The sequence below is a fragment of the Castor canadensis genome, chromosome 2 (assembly GCF_047511655.1).
Source record: "Castor canadensis chromosome 2, mCasCan1.hap1v2, whole genome shotgun sequence".
NCBI classification, from domain to species: Eukaryota; Metazoa; Chordata; class Mammalia; order Rodentia; family Castoridae; genus Castor; species Castor canadensis.
Genome location: NC_133387.1, coordinates 190,615,168 through 190,632,229, shown reverse-complemented (window position 1 = coordinate 190,632,229; position 17,062 = coordinate 190,615,168). Strand labels below are relative to the sequence as shown.

The 17,062-nt window shown below is 36.9% G+C and overlaps 1 protein-coding gene across 4 annotated transcripts in view; it reads right to left on the bottom strand.

Annotated features, from left to right (window-relative positions):
- Rdx (radixin) overlaps nucleotides 1-17,062 on the bottom strand; it is an 82,305-nt gene that overhangs the window by 38,034 nt on the left and 27,209 nt on the right. For all 4 annotated transcript variants that reach the window (XM_074066764.1, XM_074066763.1, XM_074066766.1 and 1 more), the window contains exons 3-9: nucleotides 14,259-14,342; nucleotides 8,853-8,948; nucleotides 8,068-8,342; nucleotides 4,172-4,255; nucleotides 3,810-3,956; nucleotides 1,250-1,346; nucleotides 255-418 (exon numbers count right to left, since the gene is read on the bottom strand). In XM_074066764.1, the coding sequence (XP_073922865.1) occupies nucleotides 255-418; nucleotides 1,250-1,346; nucleotides 3,810-3,956; nucleotides 4,172-4,255; nucleotides 8,068-8,342; nucleotides 8,853-8,948; nucleotides 14,259-14,342 (947 nt within the window). The remainder of the gene's footprint in view (nucleotides 1-254; nucleotides 419-1,249; nucleotides 1,347-3,809; nucleotides 3,957-4,171; nucleotides 4,256-8,067; nucleotides 8,343-8,852; nucleotides 8,949-14,258; nucleotides 14,343-17,062) is intronic.

Below are 17,062 nucleotides of genomic sequence, written 5' to 3'. Positions count from 1 at the left end.
TTCTATCCTAAAATTAAGCAAAATTTGAAAATTTCAAACTACAATAACACCAGTGAAATCATGCATGAAGAAAAGCACATCTGTGAAGTTATGAAAAGCTACTGTCTCAGAAACATCCTTCAAAGATTTCTACCTTGAAAAATTAAGACATACTTTAAAAGACAGTGTGATAATACCTTCAATTTTCATACTATAGTGTATGACTGAAACTGAGCAGTCATATCAGTTAAAAATGAAAGGCTACACGTTCATACCTTTCCAACTGCTTCTGATGCTTTTCCTCCCTCGCCTGAGCCTTCATCTGTTGTACTTCAATAGTGTCAGGCTTCCTTCTCCGCATGTACAGTTCATGGTTTCCCATACACAAGGCCAAAATCCGCTTATTGATCCTCAGACGAGGTGCATAAAAAACAAAATCCTGAACATAAAATATTATGAACTTAAAATCTTCCTGAAGAATAGTGTCTTTCACAAGAATACGTTAAATTTCCACATAACTTATGAATTCTGTCACATTACGTATAGTGTAGAAATCACACAGTTTCATTACTTCTAGTATGATATACTCCCACATCCCTGGGTCTCCACTTCTTAATGTCTCACCAGCTTTGTAAAGAGGCTAATATGCTCTCTGTGCATGAAATACCATTCTTTTTTCTCCTCCAAAGTAACTATGAGCACCTGTTCATGTACTCCAGAGGAAGAGAGTTTTGTTTTGCCTTTCGCCATGAAATGTCAAAACTGGTCCTTCTTTATGGCTGTTTTTTTAACCTAGAAATGTCCTCTGTGTCTTTTATCTTGTCAATAACTAACAGAAGTAGAATACTACAGGGTATACTTGACACTAGAGGACTTTTAAAAATCTATTTAAATAAAAAGATACAAACCTTCACAGTTACAAAAACACACAGTTTATAATGCAATACTATAAACAGTTAATTTAGAATAGGGCTACCTCTGCTACAGGCTAGCCAACAATAAGAAATCTTTGTTTATTAGGAATGATGGTTATCAGCAAGTAAATAAATCAGCTAACTTACAACTGTTAAAATAAAACCCTAATATCTTGTGAAAAATGAAAACCTTGTATTTTTAATAACATTATTTCATCACTAGAAAAGTCAAGCTATGGAAAAAGAATTTTCTCAGAAGCAATTCAATAAATGATCAATGCCATTCTTCAAGTGACACCTCAGGAAAGGAGCAGAAATTTAACACAAAAAACACAGAAAAAAACCCTTTTACTTACAGGTGCTTTTTTGTCGATTGGCTTTATAACAAATTTTTTGTCATTAAATGAAATATTTCGGATTTCACTCCAAGGAAAGCCAATTTTAGGTGTTAACCTTAAAAAACAAAATATTCCTTTAGTTAATGGCAGGGAACAATAGACAAAATTCATCACTTTCTGTGGTCAACTTAGCTGAATGACCAATCTTAAGAGTTCCAATTTTCAAAATACAGTATCTTATTCGTAGCATACAGCAGACATTGTCATTTAAAGGGAAATGTGACAAACTGTATCACATAAAATGATAACCATGCAAAGACTTCATAAATGTGCCCTGGACTTTAAAACCATTAGAGTCATTTTCCTAAAATTATGTAGAAAAGCTATCTGGTAACCAGAGCATAGGACCGAGATGTAGTAAGTTACTAAACATTAAAAAATTACTTCCTACTTAATTTAAAAATATTTCGATATATGAACATGTTTAAAACACTGAATTTCAGTATACCTTAAAAGGATTAATTTTATGGTGTGTGAGTTGCATTTCATTAAAACATGTACACCTGAATGGCTGGCTAAGTGGTAGAAGCGGAATTCAAACTTTAAGAGCCCCCCTCATTATCTCTTCCCTTTAGATGTGTCCTGTTTGGGAGACAGGGTGTCACTATATATCTCAACTTGGCCTTGAAAGTGCTGAAGTTGCAATTCTCCTGCCTCAGCCTCCCTAGTGCAGGAAATACAGAGTGCTCTACTATGCCTGGCATTGTTGCCCCCTTTTACCACCAAAACAAAGATACAGGGAATCAAACTGGAGAAAGTTTCTGCTTTTTTGTGAATTTTACAGTTTCTGTAAAAATGCATCATTGTTGTTCCAATCATGGCTTAAGAAATGACTGATACCTACACTGGCAAAAAGGTATTTTAGTCAGACTTCTGATAATAGAACAAGAATTTCTACCTATTTATACACCTATTAACACTTAAACAGATAAGTATCACAGCTCAACAAATTACTTTTCTATATAAAACATTCTGTAATCAATATGCATGTGTTATACTGCCCCTAATAGCCTCTGAGATATTCAAAGTAACCTGCTTGAAAAGGAGGCTACAGGAACACGACTTTTTTTGGTGGTGGTGGAATTGGGGTTTGAATCAGGGCTTTGCACTTTCTAGGCAGGTGCTCTACTGTTTGAGCCACACCTCCAGTCCACTTTGTTCTGGTTATTTTGGAGATGGGGTCTTGTGAACTATTTGCCCATGTTGGCCTCAAACTGAGATCCTCTTGATCTCCTCCTCCCAAGTAGCTAGGATTGTGAGAACCACCACTGCCTGGCAACACAACACTTCTAAGGTAACAAAATACTATCTACATTTATGTACTACTTTGAAAAATTCTAAACCAAGTACCCCACGTATTTCTGGCAACAAATCTTGTGATACGAGCCTGGAAACCAACACAAAAATTTTTTAAAGAAGACTGCCAAGCATTATAGTGCATACCTCTAATCCCAGCACTCGGAAGGTAAGAAGAAGAGAGGCAGGAGGGTCATAAGTTTGAGGGCAGCCTAGGCTACAAAAGAAAAACAGGAAAAGAAGATTCACCCATATAAATGTCTTGAAGTCAATTTTGCTTTTCAAAAAATTTCCTCTTCTGATAAAATAGCATTCTAGCTTACTTTGTAATATACAAAAGTAAAACATAAAATTCTTTTGAGTCATTATACACGCTTTGAAATGTGTATTTTATTATATATGTAAAATGTGAAAGCCAAAATCCTGCAGTCAACTGAGAATAAAAAAACAAGGCATTGCTAGCATACTTGCCTACTTATATATAGCACTTGGAAAATAAAGGTTTAAAACAAGTATAACTATTATTCCTGAAAAGGGCGGTAAGGGTCTGATGTATTTATTTATATACATATATATACACATATTTAGCATATTGTCTATATATAGCATATATGTGTGTATAAGTAAATATAATACAGTATCAACTGTGATGAGTTGCTATATACAATACATAGTATATCTAACATAGTATGAATTAGTGACTGTGTGTACATACAAAATAAAAATTAAAAACTGGTCAATTTCAAAATATGATTACACTACTCATTATGCATAATTCAGGGCTATTCTATTCAACTGATGTCTAAGAACATTCAAAACCACTCCCATACATGTTTTTAAATAAATCTAAAATCCAATACACACACATCTATTAATTTTGGTCTCTAATTGCTCCTGATTTCTTATATGTTAACTCTGATGTCAGGCATAATATTTAAAGAATTATTCTTGACCTACTGAGGGAACAGATTTTAATTAAGTTACTAGACATAACTCACAAGAGACAAAGCAGCACACTTCAAATAAAAGTGAACTAAGAAGAACTCAAACTACAACATGTGACAAAACGGAAATACAGCATCTAAAAGTCTACATAGCATTAACTAATCTTCTAATGTGAAAGAAAGCAGTAATCGTAGTCAAGACAAGAAGGAACTTTAACAAACAACATGTAAAAGCCATTTAGACCACTGAATAACCAGTGACGAGCTCAGTTACTTACTTGTCATCATGCTCATAAATATTCAGACCCAAAGCATCAACGCCTAGCCATAACTCAGTACCCTTTTTATTTTTTATTTCAAAATAGTTGACGCCGTACATTTCTAGATCTTGTGCAATCTTCAAGTATTCCAGCATTGAGTCTTCCCTGTTGAAATAAAGCTAAATGTAACATGTTTAAGTCCAGGTATCTAAACATCACACTAAAACTTCCAAATTACCTTGGATGAAAACTTAGTGCTTCATGTTTACTCATAGATCAAATGATTTGGGGAGGATAATCTAATTTGATAATGTTAAAAAAAATTTTAGTGAACATACTTTTAACACGAAGAAAAGCAAACAGAAAAGTCCTCCAAGTACCTTAGCATCCCTCTGTGCTCTTCATGCCAGTTCTGTATTCTTTCTTCCCACTGTTCTTTTGTCAGTTTGTGCTGTTCCAAAACCCTGAAAAGGCAAAAAAGTCTATTATAATGCCTTTATGATTCAAAAACCAATATTCTTTTAGAAGTCTAGAATCCCTTTGGTAACTTGACTGTAGTGGCTGTCACACAAATCAGTACGTGTGACAAAGCTGCATAGAACGAAATACACACACACACACAAATTAGTGCATGCAAAACTGACAGAAAAAAACCAGGTGGGTGAATTCTGTTGATGTTGCATCTCAGCTGCCATACTGTACTAGTCATACAAGATACCAAGAGTGCAGGGGCTCAAAACCTATTCCAATTGGCCCACCTACCCTAGCTCTATGTTTCTGGAGAGCTTGTAGGAGGACTTGATATAATTAAGGAGCTGAAAGTGTCTGAAGAACTAAAAACAATTTGCCCCAAAGCTCCCAAATTAGAGGAAAGGCTCAAAGTGCTGACAAATAAAGCTTCTGTGATGCTCTTTATGAAAGGAGACAAACAGAAAGCAAAATGTGAATTCAGTAAACAAATTCTGGAAATACTGAATAGTATTCAGAAGTGTGGCAGGGACTGAAAGCATTCTCAAACTGGCCAACATACCCTCAGCTGTATGTGAAAGGAGAGCTTTTTGGAGGATTGGATATCGTTAAGGAACTCAAAGAAAATGGTGAATTCCTGCCTATACTGAGAGGAGAAAATTAAAGTGTTACACATGGCACCCAACAATTGCAAGGAGTGTTTAATTACAGTGGAGCAGTTCATAATATAGTCCTCGAAATGGACTAGAAATAGAAAAATGCTTCTCACTCAGCTTGCTTTGTGGATTTCACAAGGTTGTGCTAAATAAATGTATGTTACATTTTTTTCAAATTCAATTTAAAAAAAATGCCAAGGGTGAAGGGGGCTACATGGGACCACTCTTATTTATTTATTTATTTATTTTACAAGTACATCTCAATCTACAATGACCTCAAAATAAAGTTTCCAGATAGCTTAAATTAGTTTAAGCAATACATGATTTAAAAATAGCTACTGTGAGGACAGTTTATAAGAATTTGAATGTTGAGTGAATAAAATTATTGGACCAAAAATAGCTTTCTCATTATTGACAGAAAAATTAAAGAAACTTGAGAATTAATTACTTTTATTCTGTATGTCTACTTCTTTTTGCTGTCATTTTTATGTAAGCAGTACTTTCAAAAAAACATGCACTGAAAAGTCTTATTTCTACCCAGTATCCCTCAAATAACTTTTTATTAATTTTATTTATTTTTTGGCACTGCCAGGGTTTGAACTCAGGGCCTTGCACTTGATAGACAAGCACTCAACCACATCAGCGCCTGTAGACCTTTTTAGATTTTATTTTTAGATAGGGTCTCTCACTTTTTGCCAGAGGTCCACCTTGGATCTTGATCCTCCTACCTCTGCCTCCCATAGCTGAGGTTACAGGCATGTGCCACCAAGCCCAGCCTCAAATACTATTTTAGTTTATTTTGTATCTTTCTAGTGTTCATGACTCAAACCTCAACTATAAACTAATACAAACATTGCTATTTTCTACTACTTTATTTATTTATTTTTTTGGCAGTGCTGGGGTTTGAACTTAGGGCCTAAACCTTGAGCCACTCCACCAGCCCTTTTTTGTGAAGGGTTTTTTCAAGATAGGGTCTTGTGAGCTATTTGCCTGGGCTGGCTTCAAACTGTGATCCTCCTGATCTCTGCCTCCTACATAGCTAGGATTACAGGCGTGAGCCACTGATGTCCAGCACTACTATTAATATTTTAACACCAAATCAGCAAAGTCAACACATTTACAATTTACCTGCCTTGCACAACAGAGATGCTAATTTTGATTCTCTGGGGGTCATATATTAATTATCCACTTTTCTTTCCTGGTGAATCCTTAGATCCACTTTACTAGTAGCAAAAGCTGTGGTATTACAATACTATTGTTTTACTATGCAAAAACTCTGCATGAAATCCAGGGGTGTCTTGGCAGTATTGAGGAATTTGAGAGATACAATCTTCTGTGGACAAGCTAGGCACAACTTACTTGATGAAGTCTGGCCATTATGTCCTACACACTGCTCCTTCCCGTATGCATCCTCTTTCAAGCTCTTGCTCTTGCAGAAAGGAGTGGTCTCTCCCTTGTCAGATATCTTACACTTTCACAGTTTGCCTCAGATGCTCTCGTGCTGTCTGGCATCTGGGCTCACCAAGAAAAATGCAACTAGCCTTGGAGGCGTAACCTCACAGATCCAAAAGCTTGCCATTCTATGCCCAGTGCCACCACACAAGATTATTCCAAAATGTGTAAAATGAATAAATGAATTAAAATAACCATTTTCCCCTTTCAAAGAACTTGAGAAACCCCAGGCCCTAGTTGTTTTTTTTTTTTTCTTTTTAAGAACCAAACTTATTTGAACTGTGCACATTCACTAACCTTATTTTCCATTATCTGACATCCACTATCCCCGACCCACTACCATCTGCTTCAGCCCCAAACACTCTACTGAAACTGCTCTTATTACAATCAATACCAATTCCTAATTCCAACAGATTCTCTAGTTTCTCCTCATACTCAACTTTGTACCTTGCCTTCTGTGACACAGCACTCTTGTTTTTCAGTATTTCGTCCAAGGGCCTCTTCCTCGGCACTTCAAGTTGAGGCCCAATGAGGTCTGTCCTACATCTTTTTCTTATTTTGTATCTATTTCCAAGTGTCTCTTCACTCCCATGGGTTAATCGCCCTCTATGTACTGATTATTCCCCAAGCTATCTACAGTTGAGACGTCTCCAAAGGATCTGGGGCCACATAATGCAAAGGAACACTAGATCTCTCTCTGGGTTGTAGTTTACGTGTTTACTCAGTAATCACCAGCTCAATCTACCCTCCTCCCAAATTTATTTTTCTTTTCCTTATCTTGATAAAAAGTATTAATAACAACCTAGCTATGCAAGACAAACCTAGCAGGTAAAATTATATTTAGCTCTTTTTCAGAGAGAAGAAGTCTGGCTGAGCTGATTATCCACATCCTCAGAACCTAACATGTCCTATGAGGACAAGATGGCTCATCTAGGTTTTCAATACAAGAATAGTAAAACCTTCCTCCAAGTTCTGAAACAAAGATGTAACATTCTTTCTACTATCACTGATATGTCTGCTATTAAAATTAACTGACATTTAAAATATTTGACCTTGTATTTTCTAAATTTCATAAATACCAGCAAATAACACTTGTATCACATTTATAGTCAAACTGTAAATCATACAGTGCAAATGAATTGTATTTACAGACTCCAACTTAGGCAGAGCAGAATTAGTATCCCACTTTACAGATTTAGATACTAAGGCTCAGAGATTTTAGGTTATACACTTAAGATCATGTAACTAGAAAAGGGTAGAACCTAGGTAGAAAGCCTAGATCAGTGATTTTATTAGAAAAGCAGCACTACATGTAAGACTGGAATAGAACACTAGCCTAGGAATCTGAAAACCTAATTTAAAAGCTAAAAACTACTCTCCAAAGCATTTATTTAAGAACCTATCAGTCTGGGTTGGAATTTTTACTAAGCAGCAACAGTTTATATCCTTCCCTCAAGCCCAAATCATCAGAGCCTCCTTTTATTGCCGATTCTAAAGACAAGGAAAGAGAAGTGGCAGAGCAACTTGAGGCAATTCTAGGACACATAAATCTTTGTAGCAGCTAGCTCATGATTTGTAAAAGTATACTCTCTGATCCAGCTGGAAACTGTAAACTCTCTCAAAAAAAAAAGCTTAATTAAATTTACAAACTTGTGGAGTATAATTTTCAGAGAATATAGCATAAGGCACGCTTCACTTACCGCTGGGGCAGGAGTCTGTCATTAGCAAGGTAGCCTGGTTTGTGAATCTCTCTATTATAATCTCCGCATTTGGCTTGGACAGCATAGGAAGCCAGAAGAACTGCAGTTTCTGGTGGGCAATATATCTCATCATTTAAGATGGCTTCTTTAACTTGCAAGAAGAAAAGTCTCTGGGTTATTTCTTGAATTAATTCCTCAGAAACATCTTCAGGAAAGAATTTAGCTCTGAACTTGAACTGTAAAGGATTCTCTTTTTTAACATCTTGTTGTGTCACCTAGAATGGTAATTTCAAGTATAATCAACAAAAACCTTGTATTCACAATAATTGAAATCAGTCACATTGAATTCTTTTTGAAAGAAACTGGAAGTCAAATAAAAAGATGAAATCTATGTAAAGATTCTAAATCTGTAAACAAATACATGTGAGAAAAAGATCCTTTGCTGGCTTGTAGAGGCCACCTGTCACTCACAGATCTACTCAGTAGCCAAACTGAAAACCTCTCTTCACATTCCTGGGAAGCTTGTCCTACAAATGTTTAAATCGAGGCTCAAATACTTAATTACATCACATGCAGTACTGCTTTAAATTAATCTCTCTAGCATGCTAAGTTTTCAAATAAGAAAAGTGAGTGTGTCCTTTTCTAAGATAAAAAGTTGATGGTGCCTAAATGAGTTTAAAGATCCAATGCCAATAATGACAGAGAGAGGACAGCAAGGAGGCCCAGGGTCCTTCCAGCACATTCATTATTATACACATTAATTTAGTTTTATATACACATTTTACCTTTTTATTCAGTTTAAGCCAAGTAGAATAGCCTTTGCTGTCAACATACTGCAGCCCAAAAAACCAGACCTCACGCAAACCAACTGTTTTCACGACCTAAATAAAAAAATAAATAAATTCAGTTCAACATTCCCATTGTAACTAGATGTCACTTGATACTCTATGTCAGAAAAACAAAACTACATAGGTATAGGTGTATTCCTTTGCCACAGAAAAGATCTTTCCTAAATGTAATGTATTCAAGGAGCATTCCTGAAAACTGAAATTCAGGTTTTCTGTACTTATTTTGTAGTGTCATTTCAATATTCTTACTTGATTGGTTTTTTTCTATCTTCTTTTCCTCAGCTTCCACCACAACCTCAACAAATACAAGTCTGAAGAATAAATGTACAGATGTCATAATCCTACATTGCTATTTAAATTTAACCACAAAAGCACTCTACATTTAGGGAAAACAGTATGATGTGGGTGATAAGAAGACTCTGATATATTCAATTTCTACCTTCACCAAGACATGGAGCCTGCTGTAAATTTCACCCTTTTGCATCTTTACTTTTGCTTTTTTTCCTCTGTCTAGGTTTCTTCTCCACTTTTATCACCTACCGAATAATTTATTCTTCAAGACACAGCTCAACTAACAGGTCTTCTGTGGATAAAGCTCTTCTGTCACCTAGATAAAGTTAATCACCTGTTCCTGATGCCCCCATGATACTTTATACTGTTACTAAAACACTTATTTTATCCTATCACCATTAACAGTATTATTAGTAGTGTTCCTATGTACTCTCTTTCACTGTATAACACTTAAGGACAGAGATTATTATTTTATTCATCTTAATAGCCACGTATTCTCATAAAATGATTGGCCTGTGGTAAGCATTTAGAAGTCATGGAACAAATTAAGTGGTAGAACCAGGGTACACCCAGGATATACCACACATAACAAAAGCACTTGTCTGAAAAAAAACAAAAACAAAAACAAAAAAACTGTTTAAAATAAAATGAGGGAACTGACCCAGGGAAGGTGAGAGTTCATTCCACATTTTAAAAGCATTACAAAAAAAGATTTAATATCAGTTCTTAAATGATAAACACGCTTGATTTGCTTTTTAAGATAATCCTAAAATACTCCAGGCTTTTGGTTTCCAAACAGCAAATAGAACCCTTCAGTTTACATTCCCTCACTTGGAAAACTTCACTGAAATGATACACATCAAAGAATATAAAAAATACAAAACCATTTAGCTGTGCTAAGAAATGTCATTCTCATCAAAACAAGGCACATTTCTGGAGGTTATGGAATATAAGACATACTAACAACACAAAAGCTGACCACTGCCAAACCATGAAAAACTAAATGTGATCAGAAGATCCCAAATACCTTAACTTCAGCAGAGCCTCAGTAGGCATTGAAGCCCAGAGCAGCAGCAGTGAGCCCAAGCACGGGCCTTAGCAGCTGCACAAACTCTGTGAGAAGATCAGTGCTAGTTGAGTAGAGGGGAAAGGGACAGGACCTTAAGGAACTTCAGACTGTCACAACACACTACCACAGGGACCCAGAGAGCCCGGCTAGAAATTCCCTGACAGGCCAGAGCTCCCCAGTGGCTCTCTTCTTAATTCTTCTAGAGGTGCAATCAGAAACTTTCGATCATCTACCTTTGTAAATAAAAAATGCTGGCTCAAAACTACAGTATACATAACTATGCTAATAAACTATAAAGCATGTATTTTAAAAAGGATTTGAAGGGGACAGAAAAATGTAAACAAACAGTTTAATATTTCTTGCACCTAACAGATCCTGCATATTCCTTGGTACGTGAATACTCTGTATTTTAACTCCACAAAGAAGAGCTGGAGAACGCTAGTGAAGGAAGAGTCAAATACACAGCAAGTGGCCTTCATCTAAAATCATAATCCAAAGTGGAACTTTGTCTGTAATCCTAGCTAAATCAGAGATAGGAGGACTGCAGTTCAAGGCCAGCTGGGGCAAAAAGCTAGCAAGACCCTATCTCAAAAACAACCTGGTAGTGATGTTTCATGCCTGTAATCCCAGCTACTTGGGAGACAGTACGTGCAAAAGCATGACACCCTATCTGAAAAACAAAGTAAAAGCTAAAGGACTAAAGGTGCTTAAGAGGCAGAGCACCTGCCTAGCAAGACTGAGGCCCTGAGTTCAATCCCCAGCACTGTAAAAAAAAGTGGGGATTTGCTCCATGTACCTAGGCACTCTCATCTGAGAGGACCAAGTCTGCTCCTAGCTATCAACTAGCCCTCATATACACTACGCCCAAGGCAAAGCCTGTTAGATTCTTGCAGCTGGGCTCAAGAGAAGTAGTTGAGAAACAGAACAGTGACTGAAGTGATGGTGAGAAAAGCCTGATAACAACACTCAATAATCTAGACCATCAATTACAACAGGAACGTGCACACATGGAACTACCATACACTGTTCCATGCACTTCACAAGGGTTTCACCTAATTCTCAAAAACAATATTCAGGGTAGCAGTGTCATCCTAATTGTATAAATGAGGAAAATGAGTCCAAAGTCAGCAGCTACAGCTGAGTGTCCTAAAGGCAGGGTACTCCAGAGCCCGTCCTTTTGAGCTACTACATATTACTGCACCGTAATAAATGAGGCTTCTGGTATTCAAATCAAAGTAACCCAGGTCAAACACGGTGGTGTACGCCTCCAATCCTGGCTACTTAAGAGGCAGAGATTGGGAGAACCTCAGGTTAAGGTCAGCCCAGGCAAAAAGTTAGGAACATCCCATTTCAACAAACTGAACGTGATGGCACCCACCCATGATCCCAGCTTTACCGGAGACGAAGGAATACTGAGGTCCAGGCTGGTCCCAGGCAAAAAAAGAAAAGATAAAGACCCTATCTGAAGAAAAACTAATAGAAAAAGGGCTGGGGGCATGGCTCAAGTAGTAGAGCACCTGCCTAGCAAGCACAAGACCCTGAGTTCAAACCCAGGACCACCAAAAAAAGAAAAAAATTACTTCTCAATATCTAATACCAAAAAGGTTCACTTGTTAATTAGTTGTTGGTGATCACAAATGCTTTGCTTACTATTCATAACATTCCAATTTTACTACGAAGTACAATAAATGCTAACTCCATTCACATTTTTATTCAAATAAAACACATAGACACATACAAAAAGACAACATTTATAAACAAAAAGCTGAGAAAAATCAACACAAGTTGACAGCAGTTCACAGGGTATGGTGTGCATAACTGCTTATGATTTTCCTTTAAAAACGTGCTTGTGCATACACGTACAAAAAAGCCTTTTGTCTTCCAAAAAGACTTCTCAAGGCTTTAAACTTCACTAATTATCTAATTAGGAAATTGAAAAACTTTTCAAGACTTTAAAAATTTCATCATATTCTAAATCAGTATGTGATGGGATGACACTTAGTGAAAATAAGACAGCTAATGTCATTCACTTCTCAATACTAGAAACTCATCCTTCTAAAGAATAATCAAGTTCATCTGACCACAGACTATTTATTGCTCTCCGCCTCCTGTGTAATCACGTAAATGTGATTCTCCTCTAAGTCTCGTGTAAGATATGTCACCTTCTTCTCCAGTAAGAGTCACCATATTTGCCTTCTAGGCACCAATCTCTTCCTTTTCTCAGTAAAACTTGACAACTTCCAACATTACAATACAGCATTACCTGGGGAACTTACATTTTAGAATAGTTAATAGTTTAGAGTAGACCCAAACAATTATATCAATCTCTGGAAATGGTTTCTAAGCACTGTTTGTTTTGTTTTCCCTTTTTCTAATAAAAAGCTCAGGCCCTAGTAAAAAAAACCAAAAAAACCAAGATCAATAGTCTAAGTTCCTTAGCATGACATACCTGACCTCCACATGCTAACCCCCTGCCTAGCACATCAAGAGCAAAGACACCAAGCCACGACCAGCTGTCTCCTTACCATGTGTATGTAATTCCCTATCCTCGGCAACTGCTGCCCCATGTCAAAGATCTCTACCCATTTCACTCAGGACTATGTGGGATGTCTTTCAGTCACCATTACGATGGTTTTCATAGCTGATGGTAAATAAATAAATACCTGCTGGATTTTTAAAAAACGTATTGGCAGTATAGTAGTTATACAGGGGGATACATTGTGGTATTAACATGTGCTTACAATGTATCTTAGATTTGCCCTCTCCATCTTTCTTTTTTATCCTCCTCCCCCACTTCTTAGAACAATTTCAACAGGTTTCATTCTTCTATTTTCAAATATGAATACAAAATACATCTGCCATATTCACTCTCATTCACCTTTTCCTTGGGCCCACCCCCTCCCACTGGTATCCGCTCCTGGAAAAGGCCTGTTTTACCCTCCTGTCTTTCATTTGTTTTTAAAGTATATATTGATAGTTGGGGGAGGGGCGCTTCCTTGGTACTTCAGTCCTGTATATACTATGCTTTAATCAAATTAACCCCCCCACCAACATTACTTACTCATTCTCTATCACCATCCCCTAATATTCACCAGCTTACAGTACAGTATATGATATTCATATATAGGTGGGTTACTGGAATATTTTTTCATTCTCTAACATTTTCTTTCCGTCTCCTGCCTCCTGTAGTCCCCTCAGACAGACTAAAACAATTGTCTTCTCTCTCACTATATATATGTGGGTTTGTGTGTGTATATAGCATTCATATATATATATGTATATATTATATATGTATATACATATGGACTTACAGGTCTAGCTTCCACAAAAGAGGGAAAACATCCAACCACTGACTTTTTGAGCCTGGGTTACTTCCCTGCTGATAATTTTTTAAAAGTTCTATTCTATGACAACAGGGATAGAACTGAAAGACATTGCATTAAGTGCAATAAACCAAACACAGAAAAACAAGTACTGCATAATCTCACTCATTTTTAGAACCTAAAATGTTAACTTCACAGAAGTTGAGATTAGAGTGGGGATTTACCAGAAGCTGGAGAGAATCACAAGGAGAAAAGGATGGTGAAGAGAACAGTCAGTTGTAGTTAGATAAAAGAAGGAAGTCCTGCTGTGCTATTGCACAGCAAGGTTATTATACACATCAATATCGTACTGTACCTATCAAAAAGCTAGGATTTTGAATGGTTCCACCATAAAGACATGACAAATGTCTAACCTGATTTAAACATTATACATAAATTGAGATATCACATTATACACAATTTTTGTTTTCATTTATGAGTTTTTAAAAATAAATTTAAATTTTAAAAAAAGGTCCTATCCCACAAATGTAGGAATGAGAAAAAATAAAGAATATCCCTACAGTTATTCATAATATCTGAACAGGTACTGTGAAAACTTCCAAGTGCTACATTCTTTGATGGTCAATGGAGGTATGGGATGGTTCATGTGTCAAGTGATACCTGGTCAAAAAGTTGTTTGCCAGTTGTATTGGGCTGAATGGCAAATTCCAGCTCTGCATCCATTGTAGTTACTCGCACATTGATCTGTAATAATAAAACCAAAAGGGACAGTCATTAGGTTGTTTACATTACTATAAACATTCTTGTACGTCTCTTAGTACATATGTACCTCTTACTTAACCAAGCAAGCAATGTGAAATTGTCTTACAGCATGATCAGCTTATACTCCTATCATTAGGTTTTTTTTTTGAAACTTAACTGCATTTTTATTTTCAAAAGGTATTAATATATAATTCTGATGTTTTTAGAACACCATTTTTTAAAAATTTTATTCATTTGTGCATACAATGTTTGAGTCATTTCTCCCCCCTTTCCCCCTCTACCCCCTTGCTACTAGGCAGAAACTACTTTGCCCTTATCTCTAATTTTGTTGATGAGAGAGTATAAGCAATAATAGGAAGGACCAAGGGTTTTTGCTAGTTGAGATAAGGATAGCTATACAGTACTCCTATCATTAGTGCACAAGAATTCTTGCTGACCTCTCTCTCGTCCCCTACTTTTTGTTTTTTTTTTGTCATAGTGAGGTTTGAACTCTAAACCTTGCCCTTAGTAGGCGGGCACTCTACCACTGAAGCCACACCCCCAGCCCCTTTCTCCTTTAGCTGTTTTGCAAACAGTGTCTCAATTTTTGCTAGGCGCCAGCTAACCTGGGCCTCCGCTCTATTTTAGGTCTCCCCCATAACTGGGATGACAGGCATGCACCTATGCCCATCTTATTGATTGAGATGGAGGTCTTGCCAACTTTTTGCCTACACTGGCCTCAAACCACAGTCCTCCTGATCTCTGCCTCCCAAGTAGCTAGGATCACAGGTATAAGCCACTGTGTCTGGCCCTGTTAACCTATATTTTCACTAACAGTGAATATGATCAGATTTATTAATCTTGACAATTTAGTGAGTATAAAATGACATATGGTCTTAAAAATATGGATCCTTGGTTGCTGATGAGCTTGAGAACATTTTTGTATATGTTGCATACAGAATTCTAAAATGATCCCTTGATTTCTGTCCTCTGGTGTTTCACCAGTAATTCTGTCATAGTATATGATAAAAAAAAAAAAAAGGATTACGCAGATTACTTAAGGTTACTAATCTGCTGACCTTACCACAGGAATATTAATTATTTAGGTGAGCCTAAGCTCACTGAGATTGAGCCTTTCAAAGCAGAGTTTTCCTCTGACTGGCTGCAGAGTAAGAGAGATTTAAAGTAGGAGAGGAATTTGGCAAGTAGGAGGTTCTCCATTCCAGAAGTGAAGGCAACCTTTGGCAGGAAACTGTGACAGGCCTCTAGGAGGTAAAGTGGCCCTAGGTCAACAGTTAGCAAGAAAATGCAGACTTCATCCTTCAAACAGAAGAATGGACCATTCTGTAAGGTGACAGATATTACAATAACAGTAATGAGGTTGGAAATGGTCCCCAACTCAAGAACATGGCTGGAAGGCCTCTTGATGTCAGCCCTGTCAGGCCCTGAGCAGAAACCCAGTCACATAGTCCCAGATTCTAACCTACAGAATCGAGAGACAATGAATGGTTAGTCATGGCAATTTGTTATAGAGCAAAAGAACGCCAATACGCTCTATTAATCACTCAATCTTCTCACCTTGGAAATGTCCATTCACTTGTCTTCTTTTTCTATTGGATTGTTTTTATTTCTTCTTTCCCCCCTTTCTTACTCTTGGGTAGGAGTTCTTTACATATTCTGGATTCATTTGGGGTTGCCTGTTTGTTTTGAGACAGGGCCCCACTATAGCCCTGGCTGGCCTAGAACTTACTGCTTTACCTTCCTGAGCTGGCATTACAGTTGTGTACCACCATGCCCGGCTGGGACTGCAGATATGTACCACCATGCTCTGCTTTTAGGTAGTAATTCTTGGTCAGTTATGTGTTTCATATACACACACACAAAATCTCTCTTTTGTGTCTAGTCAGTCACTCTATTTTCTTCATGGTGTCATTCTTCAAGATAAACTGATGTTTTTAACTTTAATGTTGAATTTATCAATATTTTAAATACACTCAAATTTCTGTCATATTTAAGAAATCCTTCCCTACTCAAAAGTCACATTATATTTCCTATAATAGATCTTAAAGATTTGTTTTTCATCATTTGTCTTTAATGACTTTTACTTACAATGAAGAGATCCAATTTCATTTTTTAATCTCCATATGAATAATATGAAGACTTTAAAATCATAATGTAATTAATTAATTTACTCCCTAAAAACTGCTGTGTCACAAAGCCAGTGTCTGCAGAGGTATGAATCCGAATTTGTTTCACTGGACAGTGTAACTGCTCTGCGAAAGCACACTGTCTCAATTACTGCGTCTTCAAGTAAGTCTTAAAATCACGTAGGACAAGTCTCCCTCATTCCTCAGAACGATTTTGGCTGTGCTTGGCTCTTTACTTTTATCCTGACTCCACATAAAACTGAGGACTCCTCAGGGCTGGCAGAGCATCTCAAGTGGCAGAGCATCTGCCTAGCAAGCACAAGGCCCCAGGTTCAAACCCCAGGACCACAAAAATAAAAACAAAAAGACTTCTCAAAAACCCAGCTAAGATTTAGAACTGGAACTACACTAAACTCAACAGTCTCTTGGGGTGAGAATGACATCGTTTCAGTATTGACTCTTCCTACTCATGACTATTTCTGTGCACTGACTCAGGGCTTCTTTTTAGTGTCTTTTTTGAAAGAGACTGCTTATAATTTTCCCCATAAAAATCCTAATAATCATTTGTTAGATATC